General features: G+C 45.0%; 1 protein-coding gene across 1 annotated transcript in view; it reads left to right on the forward strand.

Annotated features, from left to right (window-relative positions):
* The window catches only part of TMEM132B (transmembrane protein 132B), a 177,191-nt gene that overhangs the window by 26,692 nt on the left and 125,348 nt on the right, over positions 1-25,151 (forward strand). The window contains exon 2 of the mRNA XM_042865912.1: positions 13,595-14,474. Coding sequence (XP_042721846.1) covers positions 13,595-14,474 — 880 coding nt within the window. The remainder of the gene's footprint in view (positions 1-13,594; positions 14,475-25,151) is intronic.

The following is a 25,151-nucleotide window of genomic DNA, read 5'->3' on the forward strand; positions in this document are numbered from 1 at the left end:
TTTGGCCATGCTGGATGAGGCAAGTGTGGTTGGGTGAGGTGGAGTGGAGAATTCAGCTTTGAGTGGCGCTGAAAAGCCAGGCTTTGCTTCTTGAAAAATGCATGGCAACTATTGTAAATCAAAGAAAAGAAGGAGAGAGACGTGAAGTGTGTAATGTATGCTACACTGGTCACTGAAAGGTGAGCTGGCTTTGTGCACATCAGTAACACGCTTAAAAAATTAATGAGTCTCACTAATTGGTTTGTTGTGGCGGAATTTTGTTAACGAGACACTGTCGATTTTTAGTTTATGCTAAAAAACATAAAGTGCAGTGAAAGCTGTTTTTCACGTTTCTGGTTCTCATTGATTAAAATGACAACATTTGCCACCGATCTGAGCTTTGCCATCAGGGACAGCTGAGGTGCAGCCAGCAGCCTGTGCTCCCTTGGGGTGGGTTTCCCACTCCTGTGGGATGTCTATATTCAAAAAGTGAAGAACTGGCTCATTTGCTTTGTAGGGTTTTGCAACGCCTCTTGCTTTTGGAAAATTAACTGGTTTGAGTCTCTTCTACAAGTTGCATATGCTGGAAATGTAATTAAATGGTCAGGGAGGAGTAAGATTAGAGAGCCCTGGTCAGTTAGAATTGTGTTATTCCTCTTTGCTCCTACGCATGGATATTTTTGATTTTATTAGAATCTAATCAATAATTGTATGAATAAATATGCTACGTTTCTGAAAACTTAATGCTCCTGAAGAAAACTGCAAACATGTTCTGTTTAGAATATGATGATCTGTTGTCAATTCTGTACATACCTGTGTTCAGATCAGCCTCTAAGATACCAGTGCTTTGGAGAAAATGGGGAGCTTGAGGGCTGTACAGATGTAAAGAAGGTGATGAAGACAGAACCTGCTTGCAGTCCATCTGTAGGGCCCAGTTTAACAGCTGCACCCAGTATGGGAGGCAGGAAGCAAGAAGAATGCCCAGGAATGCCCACTCACCTGGCTGCCATCTCCCTCTCAAGTACCTGCGGTTTCTGTGGCTGCTGAACAGCAGCTCCCTATCAAGAGGAAGAAGGAGCTGCATACAGGGGAGCATCACAGAGCCTGTACCTGTATAAAGCCTTTGTACCATGATTTTTCCCCCCTATAGCTTACTTGGGCCTTGTTGAGAATTCATTAGGTTGCAGACTTTGGGAAGCCTTGATGGCTGACCAGCGGACAGGTGCATTTTTTCCTTGCTGAGTTTCAGAAAGGCTTTTTGCAGCACCCTTGTTCTTCAAAGCAGGTTGCTGACAAGCAGTCAAAGTGCCACATTATGACGGGCGGTCACCACTGAGGTTAAACTGGAGATTTATTGTGGGCTTGCATTAACAGCTTTGACTGACAGGTTCCCCCCCTGGAGCTGATTCACCCTCTGTGTTCACGTCCCTGTCTTGCACGGCTGGGAACTGAAGGCTAGGAGGGCAACAGCAAAAGGGAGAGTCTGGTGCCTAGAAATTCTTGGCTCTGAGTTTAATCTAAAATTCAGTGAAGATGGTGAGGTTAAAGGATGGGTTTGAAGAGCTGAGATTTTTACCTTTATTTTTGTTGTCTATACTAATTTTTTAGAATTTTACTGCAGATCTTGACATGAAATTCAGAATTAGTGACTATTAGAAGGCACTCTTCTCAGATTCTGGGGTCTGGTGATGGAATTTTCCATGCCAGGTGACAAATGATACTGCTGTGAACCCCTCCCTGCTGCACAAAGCCATATTTTCTTGTTTACAGTTCTTAAAATATTTCTGTGTGAGTAAGAGTGGCAGAGCTTTGCCTGAAGATTAGCCAGGAATGGCTCTAGAAGAGGCTGCCTTGGAAGGCAGCGCTTCCTGTTGATTAATTTAGCATCCCCCCTTGGTGATCCAAGTGTACTTGGTGTATGTGAGATGTTTTCGAGTAAAGACGGCACAGTAAGCATCCTCTGCCAACAAATGGCTTTGCTGCACAGGATGCATCCGGGGCTGTTGTTCCATATCCAACACCTGTAGGTAGAAACAGAAGTACCCACGGCTCCGTCTTCAGGCCTTTTTCTGCATTCACACAGAGAACAACTGAGTCATTCAGCTCCTTACCCTGAGCTGAAGTCTTTGGACATGACTGTGCATCGCCTCGTGCCCCAGAGAATGAGGAGGAGGTGAGCCTGTGGCTGTCACTAATGGCTCATTAATTCTGGCAGCCAATCTTGAACCAAATCCTAGACTAATATTTGACTGCATCCCTTTAAAGATTCAACACCTGGTGTCGGGTTAGTAGATTCCCAGCAGTCGCTTCTGATGTAAATTTGAAATGCTGATGTTACAAATGAGTTCTGATCCAAAGTGCTCTTTCTGCAGGTGTGAGAAGGAGTGGAAGTTTTGGCTTTATATATTTGTTATCTGCCAAAAAGATGATTTTTCAAAATCAATATTTGTTCCTCCTTTTTGGCGTATTTATTCAAGAGCTGCTTTGGATTGACTTTTAGGTTGCATAGTGAGGGTTGTCTGTATTGTAAGTCTGTGTATTGCAGTGAGGTTCCTATCCTGCCTAAAGAAAATGTAAGTGCAATTGTACACCGTCATTAAAACTGGCCCTACATGTCCCAAAGCCTCGGGAAACCTGTCTGTTAAAAATTAATGGAGTAGGAAGTCCTGGCATAAAGTAAAGCTTTGAGTGAAATTCCATGGCTTCATGGACTGTTAATTCTTTATTAGGTTTTCCTTACACTGAGATAAAAGGCATTTTATCTTTTTTAAGGTTTGCATTAACATGCCATTGAGTTTTATAGATACATTGATCTTCAATTGGCTAATCTGGAAAGGGTAGTAGAAATTTGTGTTATGTGCTAGAGCAACGACAACTCCATAACACTTAAGATTTTTTTTGTTACATTTATTTATGAAGTTTTCCTCAGAACAGAGCTGTGGTCACTGTCAGGAGTTGGGAAATTCAGCCTGTGGTGCGTTTTTATTGGCCACGATGTCTGGGGTTCTCTTTCTTTTTAAATGCCTTTACTTTCTAGCTAATTTGGCAGCAAGGTTGATGCGTCTCCTCTGAAAGCTTGCAAAAAGATTTTGCAGTAGTTTTTCAAAATACTGTCTCTATGTGTGATGGATTCTTGGCTTTCTTGGCTTCCTGATTTGTTTATTTTTTTATACTGTATTCCGGTATGAGATGGAGCAATGAAGTGTGTCTGTGGATTCGGAGAAAGGACCTGAATCTGACTGATGGCAGCAGGTTTTTTTTTTTTCTTTTTCTATTGCTTCCTATGAACAAAAACTAAACGTTAAGGTCTGTAAATGTCCAGCAAGGTGTGCTGTGCCATAGGGTGCAGCTGGGAGCTCAGAGTGCCCGGCTTCACTGCATCTCTGCACCTTGACAACCAGTGGATGTATCCAGCACTCAGCTGAGTCCTTTGCTCAGTGCTGCATGCCAATGACTTTCCTTGCTAGCTCTGCAAGAGGAAACCTTCCCTTTGTCTGCCTTGGGTGGGCTGCAGGGATTGCATTCAGATGGGTTGATTTTGGAGATGTTTTCCTTCATATCAGAGATTTGTTTAATCCTTTCCTTGCCAACCAGCCTTGCCAAGCCAAAGCATCAGAGCAGCTTAGATCTCTCTTCTCGCTGTCGGCTCCCACTTGCAGCCTCTAGCAAATGCTTATTTTAACACCAGCTGGCTGTGATCCCTTTGAACTTTCTGATACGAGATGAAATGTTAATTTACTACATATCGTTACAGGGTTATATGTTATCTCCAGGATAACGGAATCCGAATGTTGGAATGGCATGTTTGAGATCTAATGCTTGCACACATTTTCCTCTTCTCAGGAAACAAGAATAGTTGAGGGCAATAAGACTGAAAAATAGATGAATTAATCTAACATTACAGCTATCCAGGAGCTCAAGCCCTGGAAGAATGTAGCCAGAGGTTCATAATTTTCTTGTTGGAGAGATCAGATGAAGCAGAGGAAAAGTTGACTGAATTTTCTAAATAAATAAACAGACACAAAGCAATTGTTATGTGCTGTGCATGTTCCAAGGGCTAAATCCCATGGATAAGTCATGCGGTGCCAACGATGGGCTCTGCTCTGCTTATGAATGCCAGGCGAGCTGAGCACTGAGGTGACCTGTGTGCCCAGCTCCTGCAGGATTTGATTCTCCAGGCTACGGGTAGATGAGCAATATCCGATGTGATAAGATATGACTTGAACTTGAGTTGACTCAAACCTGAAGTGCACTTGTGATATTTCCACGCAGAGGTTTATTGGAGGTGCCACCAGGCAGCTTTTTTCACTTCACTCTTGCTTCCAGTTTGGGCAGTTTTGGGTGGGCAAATGCTATCGTGGCATGGCATCCCCAGTGCACACAAGCACTGTGTGGGTGCAGTGCCGTCCATGTGCAGAATGCTGCTGTTAGCTGAGGCACTCGTGACTCTGCATTTGCCTCATGTGAACACACGAGGACCACACAGCTTGTATGACTTATCCAACTTTGGTTTCTGCTTGATAGTTTTTATTCTCTGTCTGTAATTTCTGTGGTGGAGATAGCTGTGTTTGGTGTGTTGCGGTAGGAAGGTTGTAATACGGTTTCGCTTTCTTTGTGTGCCAGTATTTTGGTAGGATCTCCTATTGCTGCCTCCTGAAGCAGCTGAGAATCGTCCTGGTGCTTAGGAAATGGAACTCTAAATTGCTGAAGGGCACCGGGCAGCCAAACGAGCAGCCAGGAAGATCTGGGTGAGGCTGCGGGCTGCTTCTCCTCTCCCCAAAAGGAGCTGCTCTCCTTGCGTGAGTGACAAGCTGCAGCCTTTGGTGGTGTAGTAAGAGAAAAGTGGTACCGAGGGATGGTTGTTTTGTCCTTTCTGACAGCATCTGCCATGAATTTGTAAAATATGTCAGTGTCGTATTCAGAACGTAAAATAATGCATTCGGGCGTGAAAAATTATGCTTTGTTCTGCTACTGGGACGTGCTTGAAGAGAAGTGTTTCAGTAAGCGAGGGAGCAGGGGGGAGGTCAGCAATCACCCCAGGAATGCAAAGCTCTTTTACTCCGTAACAAATTAATGGAGTTGCTCGAGGCTGTTGTCATTTACAAAATAAAAAGTCGAATCAAGCAAAGGAATCTGAGAGAGCACAGAAACTTTTGTTCTGGGTGTGCTGGGTGTGGAAAAAAAAGACTGCTGTCATTAGAAAGGAGAGAATTCATATTTCCTGCACTGCTCCTTGACAGGTTGGTATAAACTGATAACTTATGAACTGATAATGAAATGCTGTCTGAACTTTAGAAGTAGGGTGGTGTGGTTGTTCCCCCGAGAGCCAGAGCACACATCTTGCTTTGGGAGTCTGGTTGGTGTGATGTTGGCTGCCTGTGAGAGCAATGTGAAGAGCAGGGTAGAGGCTGGGTTCAGAGACATGAGAGGTGAATATCCCTGAACTAATAGCGGGAGCTGTGGTGCTCTCATTTGCCTTTTTCTGCTGTGGCCTAAAGGCTGGTGGCTTCATGGGTTCCTATCCTGAAAACTTCACAGTTTGTGCTTTAAATTGGAAGCATGTGGCTGTCCAGATGGGAAATCCAACAGCAGTGGGGAGCACAGTGAGCGGCACTTGGTGCTGCGGCAGAGCGTGGGGCTGGTGCAGCCCCCAGGACCTGGCTGTGGTGTCTGTGCATCCTGTTCTGCCTCATCACAGCCTCAGGTGTGGCTGCGTGTGGCACGTCCTCTTTCTGAGATTACAGTCACTGTGGGGTATGGATGAGTGCTGTAAGACAGAGGATTTTCTGTGCGTTCAGGACACATCTGTGTTCCTAATAACTTTACAGGGGTTTTATTGTAAGCTGCTTTTGTAGTTTCCTGCGGCTGTTTGGGCTCGTTGTTTTGGAGTTCCAGAACAAGGGGATGGAGAAAGCCCATTGCTCTGGGGAAAGCCTTTGGACCAGCATCACCTCTTTGTGACAGTGCTAATGAGGAATTGCTGCCAGCATTTCAGGATCCTCTAATTTCTGGCTCGTGCAAGGACTTTCTCAATATCTCTAAAGATTCTGAGGGGAGAATCAGAAGCGCTATAAAACGATGCATCTGTGTATCCTATGAGTGCAGATAGTCTGTTGCATGTTGAAATTCAAGTTGCTCTTCTTCATTTCATGGTTAGGTGTAGTGCCTGAGGCTGCTGATGGCAGCCACAAGCTTGGGCTTTGCACAGAGACACGCAGCCAGCAGGTCCTCCAGGAGCAGGGGAGAGCTGCCAAGGAAGGGTCAGCCCAGAGAGGAGCAGAAGTATGGAGCCAAGCTAGTGTTGCTTGGGGAAAAATTGAGAATGTTGAAGCAGATTTAGGGATGGATGCTTATGAAATGGCTTTTTTTTTTTTTTTTTTTTTTTTTTTTTTCTTTCATCTGGGTAGCGTGGGATTGTAAGTAATGCAGTCAGCGCTGTGTTTCTCCTTGTTTTAATGGGGAATTTAGTCTGGGAGTCAAAGGCAGCCTACGCTAGTGATTTGGGAAGCAAAACTGCCTCGTGGAAAGTGGTGAAGTGGGGTTGAGTGGGATTGAGTGGGACTTGGCTCTGTGGCACTGCAGGATGCAGTTTCCATCAGTGCCCCCCATTCCCTGGCCCCTGTCTGTGGGGCTCCATGTCGGTGTAAGAGAGCTTCCCCCGCTCCTTTGCGGCTGTACCGGTGAGTAACTTTGTGAGAGACGGGGATGCACTTTGCTATTCAACCTTAGCTGCTGAGATCAATATCTGCAGCAGGAGAGTGATTTTAATAAAAGGACTCTCACTCAGCTTTCCTATCTCTATGACAGATAGGCCCCAGCGAACATAAATCCTGGCCTTTCTCCTGTCAGTCTCTTGGCTTTCTGTGACATAGATGTTTTGACTCTGAATACAAATATTTCACAGTTGGCTAATAGTTTAGGGCATGTATTTAAGAGATTTACTTTTTGCAATCGCTTGGTGAATGAGTTCTTCTTGTAAGGCCTTTCTTTTGTGCAGGAAAACATCCACACGCTCCTACTCATTTTCTGTTGTTTATGAAATACCACCACGGGAAAATGAGTTTTGCCTCAGACAGCGGCAGCAGGGAGCCCTCTGCTCACCTCCTGCTAGCAGCGAGGCCCTGCATCAGCCCTGACAAACCCTGTGTATCAGATCTCAGGAGGGTTTGCTGTGCTGGAAGCATCAGCTGTGCTCTGGGACCGGGAGCAGCAGCGCAAGCAGAGCTGCAGGACCTGGGGCAGGTGTGCACAACCTGTGTGTGTGTGTGTGTGCACGTGGGCAGCCTTAGCAGCTTTCTTCCCCGCAGGTAAGCAGAATGGAAACCCTGCCTGGTTAATCAGGTGTGTTTTAAGCTTCAGCTCAGCTCATTCAGCTGATGAATTTGTGACCTTTAGCTGCCATGCCAGTGCCTCTGATTGTAACTGGCAGGACAATTTCCCGTTGCCATTGTAGGGGAGATGCAGAGAAACTCACCGAGAGCAACCTGTGACTTTTAACTACTGTATCAATGCCTGTGAGTGAAACCCAAATGACAAGTTTAGGGCAGTGATCAGCCCGACGGAGTAACTGGAGTGATTGCAGTGGTCGCTTAAATGAGAAAACTTCTGGGGAGGTTCCTCCCTCCTGTCTGCTCCTGCGCTGCCATTTATCAGTTATCTGCTTGGTTTTTGGAGAGGCGTTCATCTCTGCTCCCTTCATGCTCGTTGTTTTCCTATAGCTTCACTCTGATGTTTATTCTATGTCCTTCACCCATTGGAATGATCCCATTTTCCTAATGGGGAGAATATTTTGGACTAAAGAGACTGGAGCAAGAGCTTGCTGGCCATGGAGGCCATGAGTACTGGGCTGAGGATCTGCACTGTCTGCTTGGTGCTTTGCATGATCTATGGATGGGACCAGCAGTGCTTCTGCAGAACTCCCAGTTAGTGTTACAGGAACGTAATTTATGCTTCCTGATCTGACTTATTGCTCTTACTATCAGACACTTTTGAATAGATGTTTATAGGGAGGAAGACTTTGGCCAGAAGCATGTGTGTGAGATTAATAAACAGACTGTGGTGGCACAAAGCTTTTATGGGGTGTGGGAATGGCAACATTGCTCACAGATGGTGAAACCATCCATGATATTTTTCAAGAAAAGCTATTTTGGGGATGTTTAGAGAGTTTTAGCGTTCTTTTTACTGTGACTTATTTTTTTCCATCACTCCTCCCTGTAAAACCAGGTGCATCGGTTACCATGTTTCCCACTGTACAGGATTCAGAGGGAGCAACAGAACCTCTAAAACTTAGCTAACATTGCCTTCCTGCAGTTATAGATGCCACAGGTCTGATGTCTTGTTTCTCAGGGCCTTCCTGGCCTTGACATGATGGAACATCTGGAGGAAAGGAGATCTCGCATCTCCATGGTGGAATAAACTTCCCGCTTCATAGCTTGCAGCAGTGCAGGACCTTTGGCTTAGAGGCTCTGACAAATCAAATAATCCAGGAGGAATTTTCACTCCTTGGGTTCAGAGAGCATAATTTTAAGAAATTTCACGTTTGGGCAGGAATTGTGCTTACGTGTGGTAGATTTCAGAAAGAAATGATTGGGGCTTGCATCCTTCAGCACAAGGTCTAGGAAAGTTAAACCCTCACGAGATGCAAATTGAAGTTATTATAGCAGTGTAATGCTTTACATACACACGCTGATTTCATCCTAAAAAGATTATTTTCTGGTTTCAGACTGTGTCAACTTTAAGCTAAAAGAACTCCAATCTTTGGAAATAAACATATCCGCTCGGAGAACCATACTGCTGTAATGATAATGGCTCGGCTTCAGCTGCATGCCTGATAAAATCTTCTTATGCAGGCAGATCTGATGTCTGCATGGGCCAGCATGGCAATCAGGGGAGCAAACACAATAGTGTTATTGCTTGGGTTTGCATGCTGTTCCCTGGCCAGGATAAATATGTGATCTATTTTGATAAACAAGCCTGAATGCCTCCTTCCCCGTAATAAAGTAGTTAACGATCATCTTCTCCGAGAATGTCAAATAATGAGGCAGTGGCTTAACAAGGCAGTTCCTCAACCTTGTATAAGCAGAGCCTCGTTTCCTTGAAAGATAAATAAAGCTGTGATGTGCTGTGTGCTGTGCTGCTGTAAGGCTTTTTATTTGTGGCTTTAAAGAAAAAAGAAGTAATAATTCAGGGTAAACTTTGTTCAGCTGTTGGATGCCTTTGCTTTCCCCCCGTTCTGTTTGGAGCTGTGTTGTGCAATGCTGTGTCCTGTTCTGCAGCTGCTCTATGGATCGCCCTGAGCATGGCGGAGGGGAGCAGGCTGGTAAGGCTGCAGCGATCTGCCTGGCCCAGCCCACTGCTGAGGCACCCCAAGGCTGCTGCTCAGTCGGATGAGCGAGCTGAGGCAGATACAGGGGGGTACTTCCCCTGAACATGCTCTCAGCACCCTCTGTCAGAGGTCCTGTCCTGGCTAATGCTGATTTAGGCGGCGCAGCAAGCATCATTTTCTCTGGGGTCCAGTGGTTTCTGAGCTTTCCTTTGCAGGGCTAAAGGCAGTTCTGAGCTCTTCTCTAAGCTTTTGCTGATAGAGAACCCTGAATTAATCTTCAGGCCATTTGGGTATTGGATTACACTCTTCCTTGTTCCTTTTCCGTGCCAGCAGTGCTGGAAGTGGCATGGGATGCTAATCCTGCTGTACCTATTCACTGCCGTGGAGGAAAATCTATGAAAACAAATTGCTAGTCCAAGCTAAATTTATTCAGTTGGAGTTAATTATAATCTTTATTTAGTCTCAAGTGATGCCTTCTTATCATACACTTATTATAGCTGAGAAAATTAATTTTTATTCTGCCATAAAGGTGAATGTAATAATCTGGGTTCAGGGAAGGGATTACTTTAATAAGATTTATAGGCAGCCTTTCAGACAGTGTGGTTTTATTACTATCTGTAGGTGGCCTTGCTGTGTGTGTCTTTCAGTCTGGGTGACTGTGCAAAACGCACACGAGCTGAAAGTGCAGTAAGCACAGCTCAGGAACTTCCCCATGCAACTTCATTTTTTGGCAGCAGAAAGCAGGCACGCTGCTGAACTTGCTGACAAGTGCAGTAATGCAGTTTGTTGGTGAACTTGTGATCTGCTCAGAGGGTTTTATTCATATGCATGGTTTGATTTTTCACTGAAAAATGTGTTTTGGTGGATGGGAGTGTTGATGGACTTCTGCTGGTGATGACTGTGATGCACAGCTGCAGGGACATCTGGGGAACAACAGTTTGATGAGACATTTGGGGATAAGCCGACGAGACGTTGTCCCAAGCCTACAGAAGTTAATTAACCTCTCTTCAGCTTTAGATGTTTGGATTAAATAGGATTTTTTATTTTTTTTATTGCATCATTTTTCTTCTCTTCATCTTTCAAAACAACGTGCCCAGCTAGCAAAGTGAACATCTCCACTAAAGTCTAATCAAGACCAAATTGAAACTGTTCATAGGTCCAATATCAAGTTCTCTCCTCACACCAAACTAGAAAGCAAACGAGAAGCTTAAAGGGATCCTATCATCTTTTTTTACATTACAATTTTTGGTATGCTCACAGCTTCTGGGCTGACTTTAGAGCTAAAGGAGTGTTGGGTGATCTATATGCAGGGCAGGTTGCGCGCTGAGCTGCTCCTGGCTGGGGTCCTCTCAGCCTGCAGGTCTCAGCCTTTGTGTGCACGAGAGAAAGGAACCTACCGAGCTTGTCCAGAGTCAAATATTCTCCTATAATTTAGCAGTTCTAGAATAGCTTTCCTTGTGTGGACAGCCCGTTCTGGGGATACAGTGTGTTTTTATTCAAGGATAATGCCTTCCTTTCCCGAGCAAAATAATTATTATGAATAGAGCCATTTTTATCGTGGAATAATGTACATGTGTAGTTTGGTCTTTATGGTCTTTAGTGGGGGCTGGTGGGAAGGGCTGGTGATTTTTCTCCTATACAGACAAGCCATTGATTGCCTCCGTATGAGTCATGGATAACATCATAGTACTTACTGGCACCACATTACTTGAAATTATTCCTCTTACAAAGAGGAGTGTCTGTATGATCTCACGCTACAATTCTGATGATGCTGCAGAAAAGATGAATTTTAACATTTTCAGTCTTTCACAGGTGTGAGATTAGATTTCTTGTTTGTTTTCCACCCCCAAAAAAAGAATATGGGAAGAGCTGCATGTTTGAAATGCTTCTTGCTCCTTCAGCTTCTGGAGCTGATGGAAGACTTGACTCCTGTTAAATAGCTAGTTAATTGAGAGGGCAAATATTTATGTTCCAACGGGACTTATTTTAATATGTCAGATCACATCCAGCTCTATTGCTCCCACGTACCCCTCAGTCCCAAAGTCATCTGAAAATGGTGCCTGGCCTTTGAGGTGGCTCTGAGCTCTGGAGTTGCCCATTGGCCTCCATTGACTTGTTCTAGTCGCGCTCTCCTTTGTTTTGCAATTAGGACTAAACACGTCCTGCCAACTTTTGATCTCACTGGAGAGGTTACTAAAGGAGCAGGTGATTGAATAGCTGCTCTGTTGTCTGTCAGGAGCTGGATGTGTGTTCTGCTGGTGATGGTTACTGTAAGGAGATGGATGTTGTGGGGCTGACGTGCTGAATTAAAAAGGCGGGCTGTTGCCTTGCCATCCTATGAAGTATTTTTTTTTTTTTTTTCAGATATTCCTACAGCATCATAAAATGCTGGTAAATTCAGACATCATATTTTGTTGCAGGCTGGTTCTAGGACAAAGCCCAGCCCTGTCTACTGGTGTTTATGGCTTCCCATATAAGCTTTCAGACAAAATTTGTGTCTCGTTTAGTTTGAGTTACAGCGGGCTGATGGCCTGGCTCTCTCACCAGCTCTCAGCAGCAGCACTGAGCGTTGCCACTGTAATGCAGCGAGGAAAAGGAAAAAACACACATTTCAAACTTCCTGTAAATCAGTGCTCGAGAGAGATAAAGTATCTGCGTGGAGGATAAGGAGAGGGGAAAAAGTGCTGTCATATAAACACAGATGCGTTTAAGCCTTGGCTCATCTTTGCTTTCACTGTGTGCTCAGGAGCTGCGTCAGTCTCCTCTGCAATGTGGGGTGTGCTGGGGGGGGCAGATCCTAGCAGTCCTCCCCCAAAAGCAGAAGGTACTCTTGCTTTTGTCTGTCCTCTGCTTGTATATACAGCAGCACAGTTTTTATGATAAATGAGGCTGTTAAAAAGTATTGCTTTCAAATGCAGCCTCATGGAGCTGGGAGGAATCCCAGCCATTGAAAGTAAATGAGCAGAATTTCAGCAGAGAACAAGAATGGAGCGAAGTTGGATGGGTGAGGTTTGCCCAGCAGCTGTCATGGAGGAGTGCAGGCTTTAAAATACACAAAAAACAGCTTAAATATCCCAGCTTTTATCTGTGCTAAATTGTGGCTGTACGGACGCGATCGCCCAGCTGCTAACAGGTGTCCTTGTTCCTGCAGTTGTTGCGCTGCGTATCTGCCATCCCCAGCCCAGACAAACAGTGAAATCGCCGCTGAGCTCCAGCGGGAGCCGACAAGAGCTCTGACCTTAGGATCTGTCATTGTTGCTTTTGTTATCTCTGCATTATGGAGCCGCTTCATTTTGATTCATTTGCCTCCTGTTTATTTCCTCTGTGGCGCTCCCAGGAGCAAGCTTGCATTCACCAGCATATGAATTGTTAGTCTGAAAGACCCACCACTTCTTTTTGGTAGAGTCTCACAGCCCAGATTGAATGTATCTCACTATTAATTAGAGATCAGCCCCAACCAAAGGCAGCAGTCTGAACCCCTCCTCCCTCTGGAATCTTTTCTTGCCCAGGAAAAATTGCTCAGTGCTGGCTGGAGGATTGACCATTGTGTTGTAGAGAAACTTCTGTGATTTACAAATGCATTTCATTCTCCTCTGGAATTAAACAAACAAACAAAAATCCTTGCAAGCATCTGTGAACCTTCTGCATGTAAAGGATTTCTCCTTCTCTCAAACTCACCCTAGCCTTTAAATCTGTCCTGTTGAGACTCTACCAAACCCTATATTTTCTTGTGTATGAAAACTCCTTTTATTCTTTCTTTTTTTTTTTTTTTTTTCCCCTTTCCTTTGATTTTCAGGAATACCAGCCTTTTAACGGATTGCAGCTAACTTCCAAACTACTGACCTAGCAAAAGTGGAGGGGAAGTGATGCTGATTTGCAAACCCCAGCTCAGCCTGCATTGTCTTTAGTTGGAGGAAAAAAAAAAAAAGAAAAGTTTCATTGCCTACTAGAGTGGGAGGCTTGAAGTATGAACTTCAAGCCAACAATGGCAGGATATAAAGAAAACATTTATGCTAAGGGTAGTGAGGCACTGGCACAGGGTGCCCAGAGAGGTGGTGGTTGGTGACCTTGGGTGTTTCCAGAGATGGGGCTCTGAGCACCTAATGGAGCTGTATGTGTTCCCATGCACTGCAGGGGAGTGGGTCCAGGTGGCCATTAAGGGTCCCATCACAGAACTCAGATGGTTCTGTGTTTGTTGCACAGTACCTATAACAGCACTGATCTGCTCTTGTGGGGTGTGCTAAGCAAACGTTAGAACTGTCTTTGTTTCCTTTTTCCTTTGGCTTGCAGTGGTGGAGAGCCGAGGAGGGATCATGGACAGCGTACAGAGATTCTCAAACCTGCCAACGTACCTCCCTGCCAGCTATCACATCTGCAACGCTGATGTTTTCTTCTTCCTTAAGGAAACCAACCAGGACATCACGAGGAACTCCAGTTTGCAGTCCAGGGTGGATTCATTCCTTATATACAAATCCAAACTGCCGCCTGTCCTAAATGCCACGTACGGACCCTTTTCTGTGGAGCAGGCTGTTCCTTTAGACCTCATGCTGTCTTCTACATCTTTTGGTTTCACAAATGAATTCACTTTCAATTGGAAATTAAAATCGCACATAATAGACAGCTCGATTTATTCCAACAAACCTAAAATACAAACCTTGTTCTATATTGCGGGGAAAGACTGGGACGACTATGACCCTGAGGAGAGGTTGCCTTGCGTGAAGATGTTTGCTTTCCTGGAATCTAGAGGAGTGGTGGCCAGCTGCAGGTTGACAGGCCAACTGGGATTATGCGTTGCAGAGCTGGAGTTATCTCCCAGCTGGTTCAGCTCCCCTCCACCCCTGGTGTCAGAGGATACAGCTCCCCTGGAAGGGATTACCGTGGAGCTCTTCTATAAGATTGATACAGCAGATGGGGAATGTTCTCCAGAGGATGAAAAGTGGGAGAACAATATTCACGCGGATCAAGATAACGCACGGAAGGCTTTGCCAGCTATGGAGAGGATTGGTAGCATTGTTGTTTACCCAAATCAAGACACATTAAAACAGTCTGCACTGAGGCTAGATGAGAATGTCGTAATCCGCTTGCCACTCAGCCCAGTCAAAGAAGGGGACGTTGTGACCTTCCATGTCTCCCTGGCAGATGACTCTCTGGCAGACCAGTTTGTATTAAGGTAAGAGAATATTTGAAGTGCTGTATGCTAAGCAGTTTACAAATAAGGACAAATTGATCTCAGATGTAATTACTTTGGTGACATTCAGTGTTTTCCTTGGAGAACTCAAGTATTAGCTCTCCAACTGGGGAAAACTATAAATACTCTTGAGTTACCTGTGTGGATGACTCTGTTTGGGATGTGGCAATTGATTTTGAAGTACGCACTGTGAACATATGCATCATCATCTTTTGTTTTAATTCTGTTCGCTTCTCCTAATGCTTTTTTCTTTTAAATTACTCCTCTCTAAGTCTGCCAGCATAGTTGCCACAACCCATTTTGCTAAGTGGTTTGCAGGAGTGCTTTCTGTTGCTTTGGTGAAGTAGCCTCAATTTCCCAGGTAATCTTTCCAAAGCTCACGGACTGCATCTTGTGCATGTTGTATGCAGCAAGGAACTACTTCACTGCATCGTGGAGGGGAGCTGAGAGGAATCAGGTGTGCCTCAACTTGTGTAGGAGATCTTTGGCAGAGCCAACATTCAAACCCAAGCTTTTCAAGTCCTGCTTTGATTTTGCTGCAAGACAGCCTGTCTGACCTCCTCGAACTCATGACTGCTTGTTGCATGAGCCATTTTTGTTCTAAGTTTAGACATTTTTTGGTGACCTTTACTCATGAATATGCCTGTAATAGGAGAAATCAGGCATTTCTAACCCCCCTGAGGGTTAGTGCTGCATGTCTGTTACGTCCTTAGCTGTCAGACTCTACGTTCAGAGCTGTGTAGAGATTGAATTCAGAGAGAAATGTGAGCCAGACTTGGGGAATAGAGGGGCCAAAAGGTAATTGGAAAGTGTCATCTGCAGTGAGAATGTGAGACACTGGGGAGGAAAGGAGCTGCAGTCCACGCTGGCAACCTCAGACAGATTCGTGCCTTACTTCTAACTTTTTGATCTGAGGAAGATGAGAGCAGAACATGACAGAAGTGCACTTCAGGGACAGATGTTGAGAAAACAGACAGCGAGCTGCATGCAGTGCTTGCACAGCATTCAACTTTTGTTAAATAGTGCATGCATATCGATGAGATTGCAGCACAAACCAGGACACAGTGTGCAGTCAGTAGGTCGTGGGCCACCTGCACCCAAGCATTTTTCATGCAATCATAGAATATCCTCAGTTGGAAGGGGCCCGTGAGTGTCACTGAGTTAAACTCTTAGGTTTCATTGCGGTAGGGTGAAATACATAAGAAAGGATATCACAGCATAGGGTTTAAGCAGACTTTAAATGGTTTGGGTGAGGAAGACTCTTCCTGTTAAACCAAGTTATTCTGTTATTGCTTCTGTCTGTGTTTGCTGGTTTTTCTTTGCTAAATGTGGTTTTGGTCAGCAGCTGCTGTTGAGCAGGGCAGTAGATGGACCTCATGGACTGGTTGGACTTGAGCAGTTGCCTGTTGATCCTCAGCTCTAAAACAGAGAGGTGATGAGATTTGCTCAAGGTTTTACATCAGCTCTTGTCAGGTTTTTGTCCTTTGCCACACCATGGATGAAATTCCTGAGGTGTTAGAGAACCTTGTAACAAACGGCAGTGAAGATGGTTGTTTTGAAGTTTCCACTGGTCAGGAAAGCACCCAAACTCTCCTTTAAGGGTAGTTTTGCAATGCTGTCCTCAAAAGCATAAAACCAAAATAGTGTCTGGAACTCCTGAGCACAGTCACAGGGTGGGGTTTTGAGGAAGCAGAAGTAGAGGGATCCTCCAAGCCAGGAGCCCCAGGATGAGCCCCGGGAGCAAAGACACTGCTGTGACCTCAGCTTCCCAGAGCCAATGGAGCTCCTGAGCTGCTGGGAAGGGGAAGGCAGTCAGTTTCCATGGGGATTTCCTTGAAGAAGTGTGCAGAATCAGTGTGTCTCCAGGAGATGTTTCTGTTAGAATAAATAGGTGCGTTGTATGCACCCAGAAACACTGCTTTGGAAAAGCCACAGTCAGCTTTTGGTAGCCTGCCCTGTCCTGTCTGTTCCTTGGCTTTGTCTGTGTTGTGATTTTCATCACAGAAACTGCAATTATTTCTATTTAACCTTGGGTTGGAAGCTGTAAGTAAGAAGCAAACTGCAGCTTTGGTGGCTCACTCATCCTGCAGGATGGAGCTCAATGTTAATGTAAAAACCCAGAAGGTTTTTATATGCATCGAATTTCTGTGTGTTACAGAGGAAAAAATACACTGAAGTAAATGTTTGCCTTGGGAAAAGTATTTTTTGCCTAATATAACTGATTGTTTTTAATCATATCTGTTATAAGTGGAGTAGAGGAAATTGCAGCCTGGCTCATAGGAGATGATGGATCAAAATTACGTCATCCTCTGCACGGCTCTGGCACTGCAAAAGAACAGATCTGCTCAATTTTATGCATCTCCTCGCAGTTTCATGCTGCGTTGTGCAGTATTGAATTTGGTGTTGCATTTTGCTCTAGCAAAACTGTTCTCTTAAAAGAGCCAATTCTTCCTCGTTTTGGAGGAAGATCTTCATTAAAGTGGGAAACTGGAGAGCAAGTGGGAGCACTTTCCTGGTCCAGCACTGTGCTCAGTTGTTAACCCCCATTCTTCCATTGGTGTTGCTGGACAGAGGATGGATGCTGCAGGGTGTGCATGAAGCTCCCTTCCTCACCCCTCACTGGTTTTGCTCAGCTTAAGCTAAGTTTTTTTATTTGTTTTCATTCCATAACTGGAATTTAAGATAAAGTTAGAGCTGTGGGTTGTGCCCCAGGGAATTTCTTTTTATTCTGCAATCTAGACAGTGTTGCTGGGTGTAATTGAAGGGCTGAAATATGTCAAGGGGCAGAATTTGGAGGCTAAGTATGGATGTCATGCTTTTGCTGTGTCTGACAGTCATATTGCTCCCCTTGTTGACAGATGATCTGTATGTGTGTACACTGAAATTCTTGTGACACTGGAGATTAATTTGTGGCCTTGCTCTGGTCCGTACTGTAAAATTTGCCATCTGTGAGCATAAATTGTGGCCATTATGTGAGGCGGGCTGCTACTGAGTGTGGTATGACAGTAAAGATAGGCAAAATGCACTAAGTTACTGTGAGTAAACTTTTTAATGAGATGCCTTGTTTGAAAAAAGCAAAGATGAAGCATAGCTTTGAGAATCCTGCAGGACTGGACACACATTCGTCACCAATTTGTGGGCACTTTCTGTCTTTCCATGCACAGGAATATCTCATTTACTGATGAACGTGGCTGTCACATAGTGAACAGGGGAAGCTGGAAATGGCCATGAAAGAAGGGTCGACAGCAGCTAATTGCTAAACTAAAGAAGTCCCATGAAACACATGACAGAATGGTAAAAAGGAGAGATGTGGCATTATTTAACTCCAACTTGAGACTCAAAAGTACATTTAGAGGAAAAGATGAGAGTCATTTTATACAGCATCTAAAGGAAAAAATGGACAATTGCAGCGCAGCTGTAGGAAAGAAACCAGGGCACTCTTTGTAAATGAATGGCGGAGTTTTGTCCTGTTTTCCAAGTCTCCCTTCTTAAACCGTCCGCAAGGATGTTCCAGTAATGAGGGCTGAGCACTCGCAGCAATTTGTCGGGTTGCAGACAAAAAAGTGGGTTTGTTGGCATTCGTTACACGTCCCCAACGCGAACGGCCCATCCTTCTTTCATCCCCGGTCAGAATAGACACGGAGACTGGAGATATTCCAGGAATAATAGGAAGGGACTGAAACCAGGTAATGAATCCCACGGCAGAGAAATGAAAGCGGCTGTGGCCCTCCGTCTGGAGGGGATCGGGGCTGTAGAGAGAGCTGGCTGTCGTCGGTGCCTTGGCAACCCGAGGGAGAAGGATTATCCTCTCTGCTGTGCTCCACGTCTTGCAGGGCTAAGATGACTTTTTGATTTTGGGGTGAACCGCTACAAGGTGTAATACACGCCGGTTGGCTTTCGCTGATTATTCTCCCTAGGAAAGATGATATTAAGGATTTATATTAATAAACATATATCCATATGGAGGAGGTTATGTCTCCTGCTAAGGGATAAAAATTGCACAGGCCATTAAAACTGACTTACAAGGCTTCCGCGTTAATAATGAAAGATCCGTAGAAGTCTGAGCAGTCGTCTAGAAGGCCAGAAAAAGATCATTAAGAGGATGTCTCCTGCCAATAGCTGCCGAGAGCAAACAAGGGAAAGAAAACAAAAGGTTTTAGATCTGGGGATGCACAGAAAAATGAGAGTGCAGACTGTGGGGAGTGCAGTGAGAGGAGTGGGCTCTGCACGGCTCTTGCTGCCATGAGCAAGCTGTTCTGGGGGGGGATGCAGGGCAGGGTTATTGCTGGCGAGAGGAATAAATGATTAACTGAAGCATCTCTTCAGGACGAAAATTCAGCAGAAGCAAAAGTGGTGAGAAGGAGAAAAACATACTTCAGGAACTAATCAGAAATGCTAATTCAGACTTAGAAATAATTACGGAATTAAGGCATTACGGGCGACTTGGGAATATTTGTTTTTTACTTAAAGGCGTTAATAAACCCAGAATGAATGTTGGAAGTGATTATTTCTCTCTTCTGTCTACATGCACGCTGTACTAAATGTAAAATATGAAACACCAGTGCTCGATATTAATTAAAAAGACTGAGCACTGCAAGTCTGGAAGTGCCAGAAGTATCCGTGCAGTCTCAACTCAGCCCCTTAACTCCTCAAAGCTGAATTCACACTACCTTTTCCCAGATAGCTTGCCTCATTAGATATAGAGACTGTCTTGCTCCCACTGTTTTGTTTTGTTTTCTTTTCATCCCCAGATAGAAAACGGAATGACATCCTTTCAGGGCCCTCCTGTGAAGCCTGGGACCTGTCACTGGGATTTTTTAGCTCGGATAAACCATTTCTATAAATGTGAGAGGGTTGAACCATTCTTTTGCTTTTCTGATTTCTGAGACAGGTGTTTGTTTCAGAAGAAGAAACTTCAGCTGATGAAAGCCTGGCAGTGCTCTAAGCATCTTAATCGATGGTGTTTGTGATGGGATGGGGTGGAGTTGTACGTTTCACTGGGGCACTGCATAACGTAGTTGGACTGGAATTGGTGTTGGCTGAAGTGCAAAGGCCCCAGGCTCTCTCCTTTCCTCATGCTTTGAGATAACCTTTTCTGCCCCAGGCACCTAGAGAGGAGAATCCGTGCCCCTTTTACTGTCTTGAATGCAGCTACAGGTGCTAAAAATAAATTAGCTCCTTCCTACAGCTCAAACAGTCCTAAAAGCTTAAAAGCCACCAAATAACTGACAGTGACTTAATGACTGAGCGAATCCTTAAAGACCTGTAAGACCACAGCCAATAAAGCAGCTTGGTACGATTTTACCTAAAAATGAGCTGCCTGCCCAGCATTTGCCTGCCCACAGTCACTCCTCATAGGGATTTTGTGGGGAGCAGCAGCCCTGCACTGCAGCTGGGGTCATCACTGCAGCTGGATGGCTGTGTCTGAATAGAGGTGCTCCTTCCAGTAGAGCAGCCCTGGCTGAGCAATGCTTTCTTATCCTGTGAAAGAAGGGAACCGGTCCTAGGAGCTGGGGGCATTAACCTGATTTCTTAACTGGCAATATTTAGCCTCTGGATGTGCTTCACTAGGGTGGTTTTTTTTCACTAAGAAGATGAATAACTTGTCTCATTATTTTCACTTGTGATTCATGGAGGATGTTCTGTGCTTATGACAAGGGGTGGATGGACGCTGAATGCAGCTGGAATGGGGCAGCGCCTCGCAGTGCGTTGGAAAGACCCCATGCACTGCATTCAGCCCTGCCAGCAGCACAGCTATCTCATTCATCAGCCCATCTGAGTTTATGAGCACTGAGGGATGTAGTAACATTGTGTAAATGGATTTGCTGTATCTCGTATTCTGAACCATAAAGCAGGAAGGAAAATATATGTCATTAATGTTGGGTTTTGAGTCAGCCAATGCGGTGGGCATCTTCTCCCCAAGGTGCAGAGCTACAGGTGGGTACGTGGGGCTGCCTGGGGCTGGTGCCAGGGCAGGTTTCCATAGAATCATTAGAGTTGGAAAAGAGCTCTAGGATCAGCCAGTCCAACCATCAGCGCATCCCAACTGTGACCACATGCCGGGAGCTGAGCGCGGGTGGACAGAGGTCAGCACTGGGAGGAGCATCTGGATTGCAGAATTTGAGCACCTGACAAGATCAACATCATCTTCATCTGCTTTTATTTATTTTGATGATATTTTTTGCACCTTGTATACTCATGTTGAGAACACAGGTCAGAGCAGGTTGCTGTCTTGGAGTGATTGCTTCCAGCCAAGGATGCTGTCCCACTGCATGAGCCCTTGAAATGGAGCACAGGGTGGGGGTCTTTGTCTGGGACAATCTGCTGCGGGTCTCAGCTTTGTGCTGCCTGACAAGGAGGGCATTGTAGGGCTCTTCATTAGCTGGCAGTGCAGTAAATCACAGGCTTGTTGTAACAACTCAGGCACAACAGTGTTCAGTTGTTGCTGCAGTTGCTTCTCATGTGTAATGAATAGTATTAAACGTATTAAAAATGTGTGTACTTTGAAATTTGCTTTCTTCCTGAGATGATGTTTCAGACTGTGCCTTGCTGTTGTTTTGTCCGAGTGCAATCACACAAAGCAGTGAGGTATTGCTTGGGGCCAGCAGCTGATCTCAGTCTCTTTGTGTTCCTGCTGTTGCAACAGCACTGCTTTTATCCTTGTGTTTCCCCATAAGTTTTTGGTGGCCTTGCAGAGGGAAGGTTGGGGGAAGACAGGAGATGTAGTATTGCAAGAAAATGGTTGGTGTATCTTCCTGGTTTGGAAGATACATTCCGTATTCCCGTTGCAATTTATGGCCATGAGGAACTCATGAGAAAATCTGGTTTTGGAAAAAGCAGAGCAGGGACCTGTGCTCAGTGTGTGGCTTGTTCTGCTTCAGAGAGTAGCCATGTGTGCCTTGGATGCTGTACTTGACCAGTGTATGAAAGCAATCGTATTAACAAAGTTATTGGATCTCAGGTGAATCTGAGGAGCTGCAGGAGAAGGAAGCAGTGACAAATGATGTGCATTGATGTTCTATGGTGCAGTGAGCAAGGCTGGCAACTGCAGCTATTTCTCAAGCCCATGGAGGCTGTGTATCAGCACCCTGTGCAGAGCAGTGCTTCGTTTGACGTAAGAGAAGAATGTCCATACAAAATATATACCTTCCCCTCCCTGCTTCCCTCTCTCTTTTTATTTTGTTTTCATTTTCCTGGCAAGCAGACTTTCTCGGTTGCTTTTTTCTCTCTGTGTGGCCCAAGCTTTTGTGGGATTAATGAAGGAGTCAAATGTGTTTTCATTCAATCTCCATCTCTAATTGCGCCGCTTCTAGAAGACAGCAAGTGGGAAAGGAAGAGAAGGACAAGTGAGGGATAGATGGAGCCTTGTTCAGGGGCTTCTGCTTAAGTTAATCAGAGTCTGGGCAAGAAATGTGCCACAGGAAGCACACGTATGAGCGCTTTGGTACAGATCCCCAGTGGAAGATGGTGATAAAATGCACTGAGTGGTGCTTGGGGGCAGCCTGAAAGGTTTGTCCCATCCTGGGAGGAGGCAGAGGGTGAGGGAGAAGTGGGAGCAGACTGTGAGAACCTGGACCGGGACCCAAGTGCATTGTGAGATTTGGGTTGCTTTGGGTCTGGGAGTTTGGCTCTGTCCCATCTCTAATTTAATTTGCCTGGCCAGAGTCTTCTCTCTTATGAGCAGAAAAGGGGGGGTTGATTTAATTAACTTCCATGGAGTTGCCTAGGGTTTGTGCCAGTAAAACTGTTTGAATGTGGATTTGGTGATGTGCAAGGCACACGTGTGTGGCAGTGCTTTGGTGCTGTGAACCTGATAAGTGCTGTGAGATGTGCTGGGGGCAGCGGGGGCCCTGGGGTGTCAGACAGGGAGTGGTCACGTTTTGGGTCCTGATCTTAATGACACACACTTACACTGGTAGTACCATCTTAATTATGGCGTTTCCTGCTGTTATCTCCATAATTTGGTGTAAGTACCTTTCCTCTCCAACTAAGATGACTTTTGACTCATTTACCAAAGCTAATAGCCCTTTAAAAATAACGTAAGCATTTTCAGAAGTATTTGACCGATGCTCCTGGGACCAGTGTCCTTCATTTGCTATGGAGCAGGGACAGAATGAATAGAGTACTGTGGACTCTCTCAAAGCGACCTTATGGGAGATGTAGTGATTACAGCAATTAAATCCTCTTTGCCAAGGCAACCAGGGCTTTATTTCAAACTGAAGTTAGTTTTTTTTTTTCCCCACCAAATGAATCTCTTCTACATGCATTATTCATTTCTCTTTGGAAGACTGTGCCTCGTATGAGTTGCATGAGCTCAAGTTCAGTATTATTTATTAATTATTGTATAGAGGTAATGTCTAGGACAGCCTACAAGGGGTTGGAGAGCAGAGGTCCCCTGCGCAGCCAGAAGCAGAACAAGGCACAATCCTTGTCCCAGGTGGGGGCTGCAGGTCAGTGGCATCTGTGGAACTGCTCACAAAGAGCTTGCGTTTGCTTTTTGCTTGACACCGTAACCCATGCCAAGGAAGCGTGGGGCATTGCGGTCCAGTGGATGCTTGGGCTGCTTCAGTTTTGACCATACTCTTTAACTCAAGTGTTTGGGGGAAAAAAAATGAAAAATAGGCCATGTCAGCTCAGGCTTTCCAAGTTGGATTGAGTTTGGTTGGTGTGAGGTCTGAACTTCTTGTTGTGGGTCCTGACCAGAAATCCTGATTGTACTCAGAAATGCTGGCAATGGTGGAACATTTTCTTCAGTGACTTTGGAGCTTACAGCCTAGGATGTTTTTTTTTCTGTTCCCATTTTTAATGGGAAAAAAAAGTTAAAGCACTGGGAACCCTTGCCTTCAATATGCTGCACCTTCATTTTAAGATTAGACGAGTTCATTGTCTGTTTCTGCTATTATATAAATAGCATTTTGATTGACAAGAAAACTAAAAGGATTCTGTTTAAACCTGTACTGCTCTCCTAAGAAATGTACATTCATTATTCCCAGGATGACTGAAAGATTTACAATAGTTTATAATCTGGTATCATTTCATTCTTTCTCTCAGTATTATTAATCACCTTGTCATAAAACGTCAGGAGAGCTTGATTCAGCCTTCATGATTTGGGCTGAGAAAGCCATACTGTAATATTAATGTTTCTTAGGAAATTGGGTAGATATCTCTGCATTCTGGGAACATCAAATGGATGAATGATGTCCTTTGCCTAGACGTTGGGTGCCTACAGGTTGTTGAAGTTGAGGAATGATTGAAAGAAACCTGCAGCTGTACTGCCTGGGAAAGAAAAACGACCACGCAGAGCAGAACTGGTTCAGGTCAATATCTGGTCAGAGACTTCTGAAATCACCAGCGTTGTTCCTCCTCTGTCTTAGCACTGGGCTGTGTCCTGCAGGGCCAGGTGGATGGCAGCATCTCACCGGCGACACGAAGCCCGGGTCTCAATTATTTGGTCATTTAAAGATTCTGGGTTGCATTTCACAAGCCCAGAGGCAGTCAAGCAGGATCCTGGCTGGGTTTCAGTGGCAGTAATTACAACTTGCCAGTGGAGATTCTGTCTGTCTCTTAAATCGCATTCGCTATTTTTCACTTCCTTTGCTAAAGTGCTGTGTGCCCCGTGCTGCTGTCGGTGATCGTGGCTCTAATGCCTGGCCTATTTATGTAATGTTTTTTTGTCTGTGATGTCTCGCAGTGTTTTTACAAGAAGAGTCAGTCATTGCTTTCGTTTTACAAATTGCTATTTTTATTGCTCGTGTTCCAGAGGTCCTTCTCAAGAACGAGATTTTTTCCAAAAGTAGGAAGGCAGTAGCACCTCTACCCCTAAACTCTGCTGTCTTTAAAGAAGGACCACGGGGCTGAGTGCCATTCCTGCTCTTTCCTGTAGCTCTCTCACCAGGGAAGATCAATTCTGAATGGCCAAAAGAACATCCAGAGTTGGGTGGTGAGTTTGGGCAGGGAGCTGCCATCCCATGCACACCCTCTGCGCTGCCCCATAGTGGGAATGGCTCCATTCATCACTGGGGTTCTGCCTGCCTGTGTCTGTCAGTGCCTACCTGGATCCTCTCCATTACCTCTGGGTGTGATTTTGGGAGGACTGCATGGCCTTGGAGCTGTGTGGAGGCTGGAAGAGAGCAGAGCGGGTTTGATGGCATCTGGAGCAAAAAGCCAAAGTGCTGGGGGGGGGATGGATCCTTCTTGGGCAAGACTTGATGTAGGCAGTCCTGTCCCAGGGAATCAATGTAGCCAAAATTTGAATACATGCAACCTTTTTTTTTTTTTCTTTCTATAGGTTAAGAAGCTGGGAATGAGTTTGTCTCGCTGCAGGGCAGCTTTCTTTGTGAACTTGCAAGACAATGGAAATGTAGTTAATGTTCAGGGTGACAGAGTCCTAAGGGCTTCATTTAATAAAATCATGTTTCACTTTCATAGACTGGAAACAGAGCAGAATTGAGTCTGGTGTAAGAATGGAGCCCTCAGTAAGGTACGTGAGACTCGTGCTCAGCTGAGTGCTTGAGGAGCCAGGGAGGTTTAGAGCCACAAATTGTGCTGTGCTTCTTTTGGAACTGAAGAGAAAGGGAAATGTATCTTAATGTTAACCAGACATGAAACAAAATGCGTTTTTTCCCAAAAGAAAAGTTAAGCATTTGCAAGAAAAAATGC

This window comes from Lagopus leucura, unplaced genomic scaffold, assembly GCF_019238085.1.
Source record: "Lagopus leucura isolate 7727_CA_CO unplaced genomic scaffold, USGS_WTPT01 Super-Scaffold_806, whole genome shotgun sequence".
NCBI classification, from domain to species: Eukaryota; Metazoa; Chordata; class Aves; order Galliformes; family Phasianidae; genus Lagopus; species Lagopus leucura.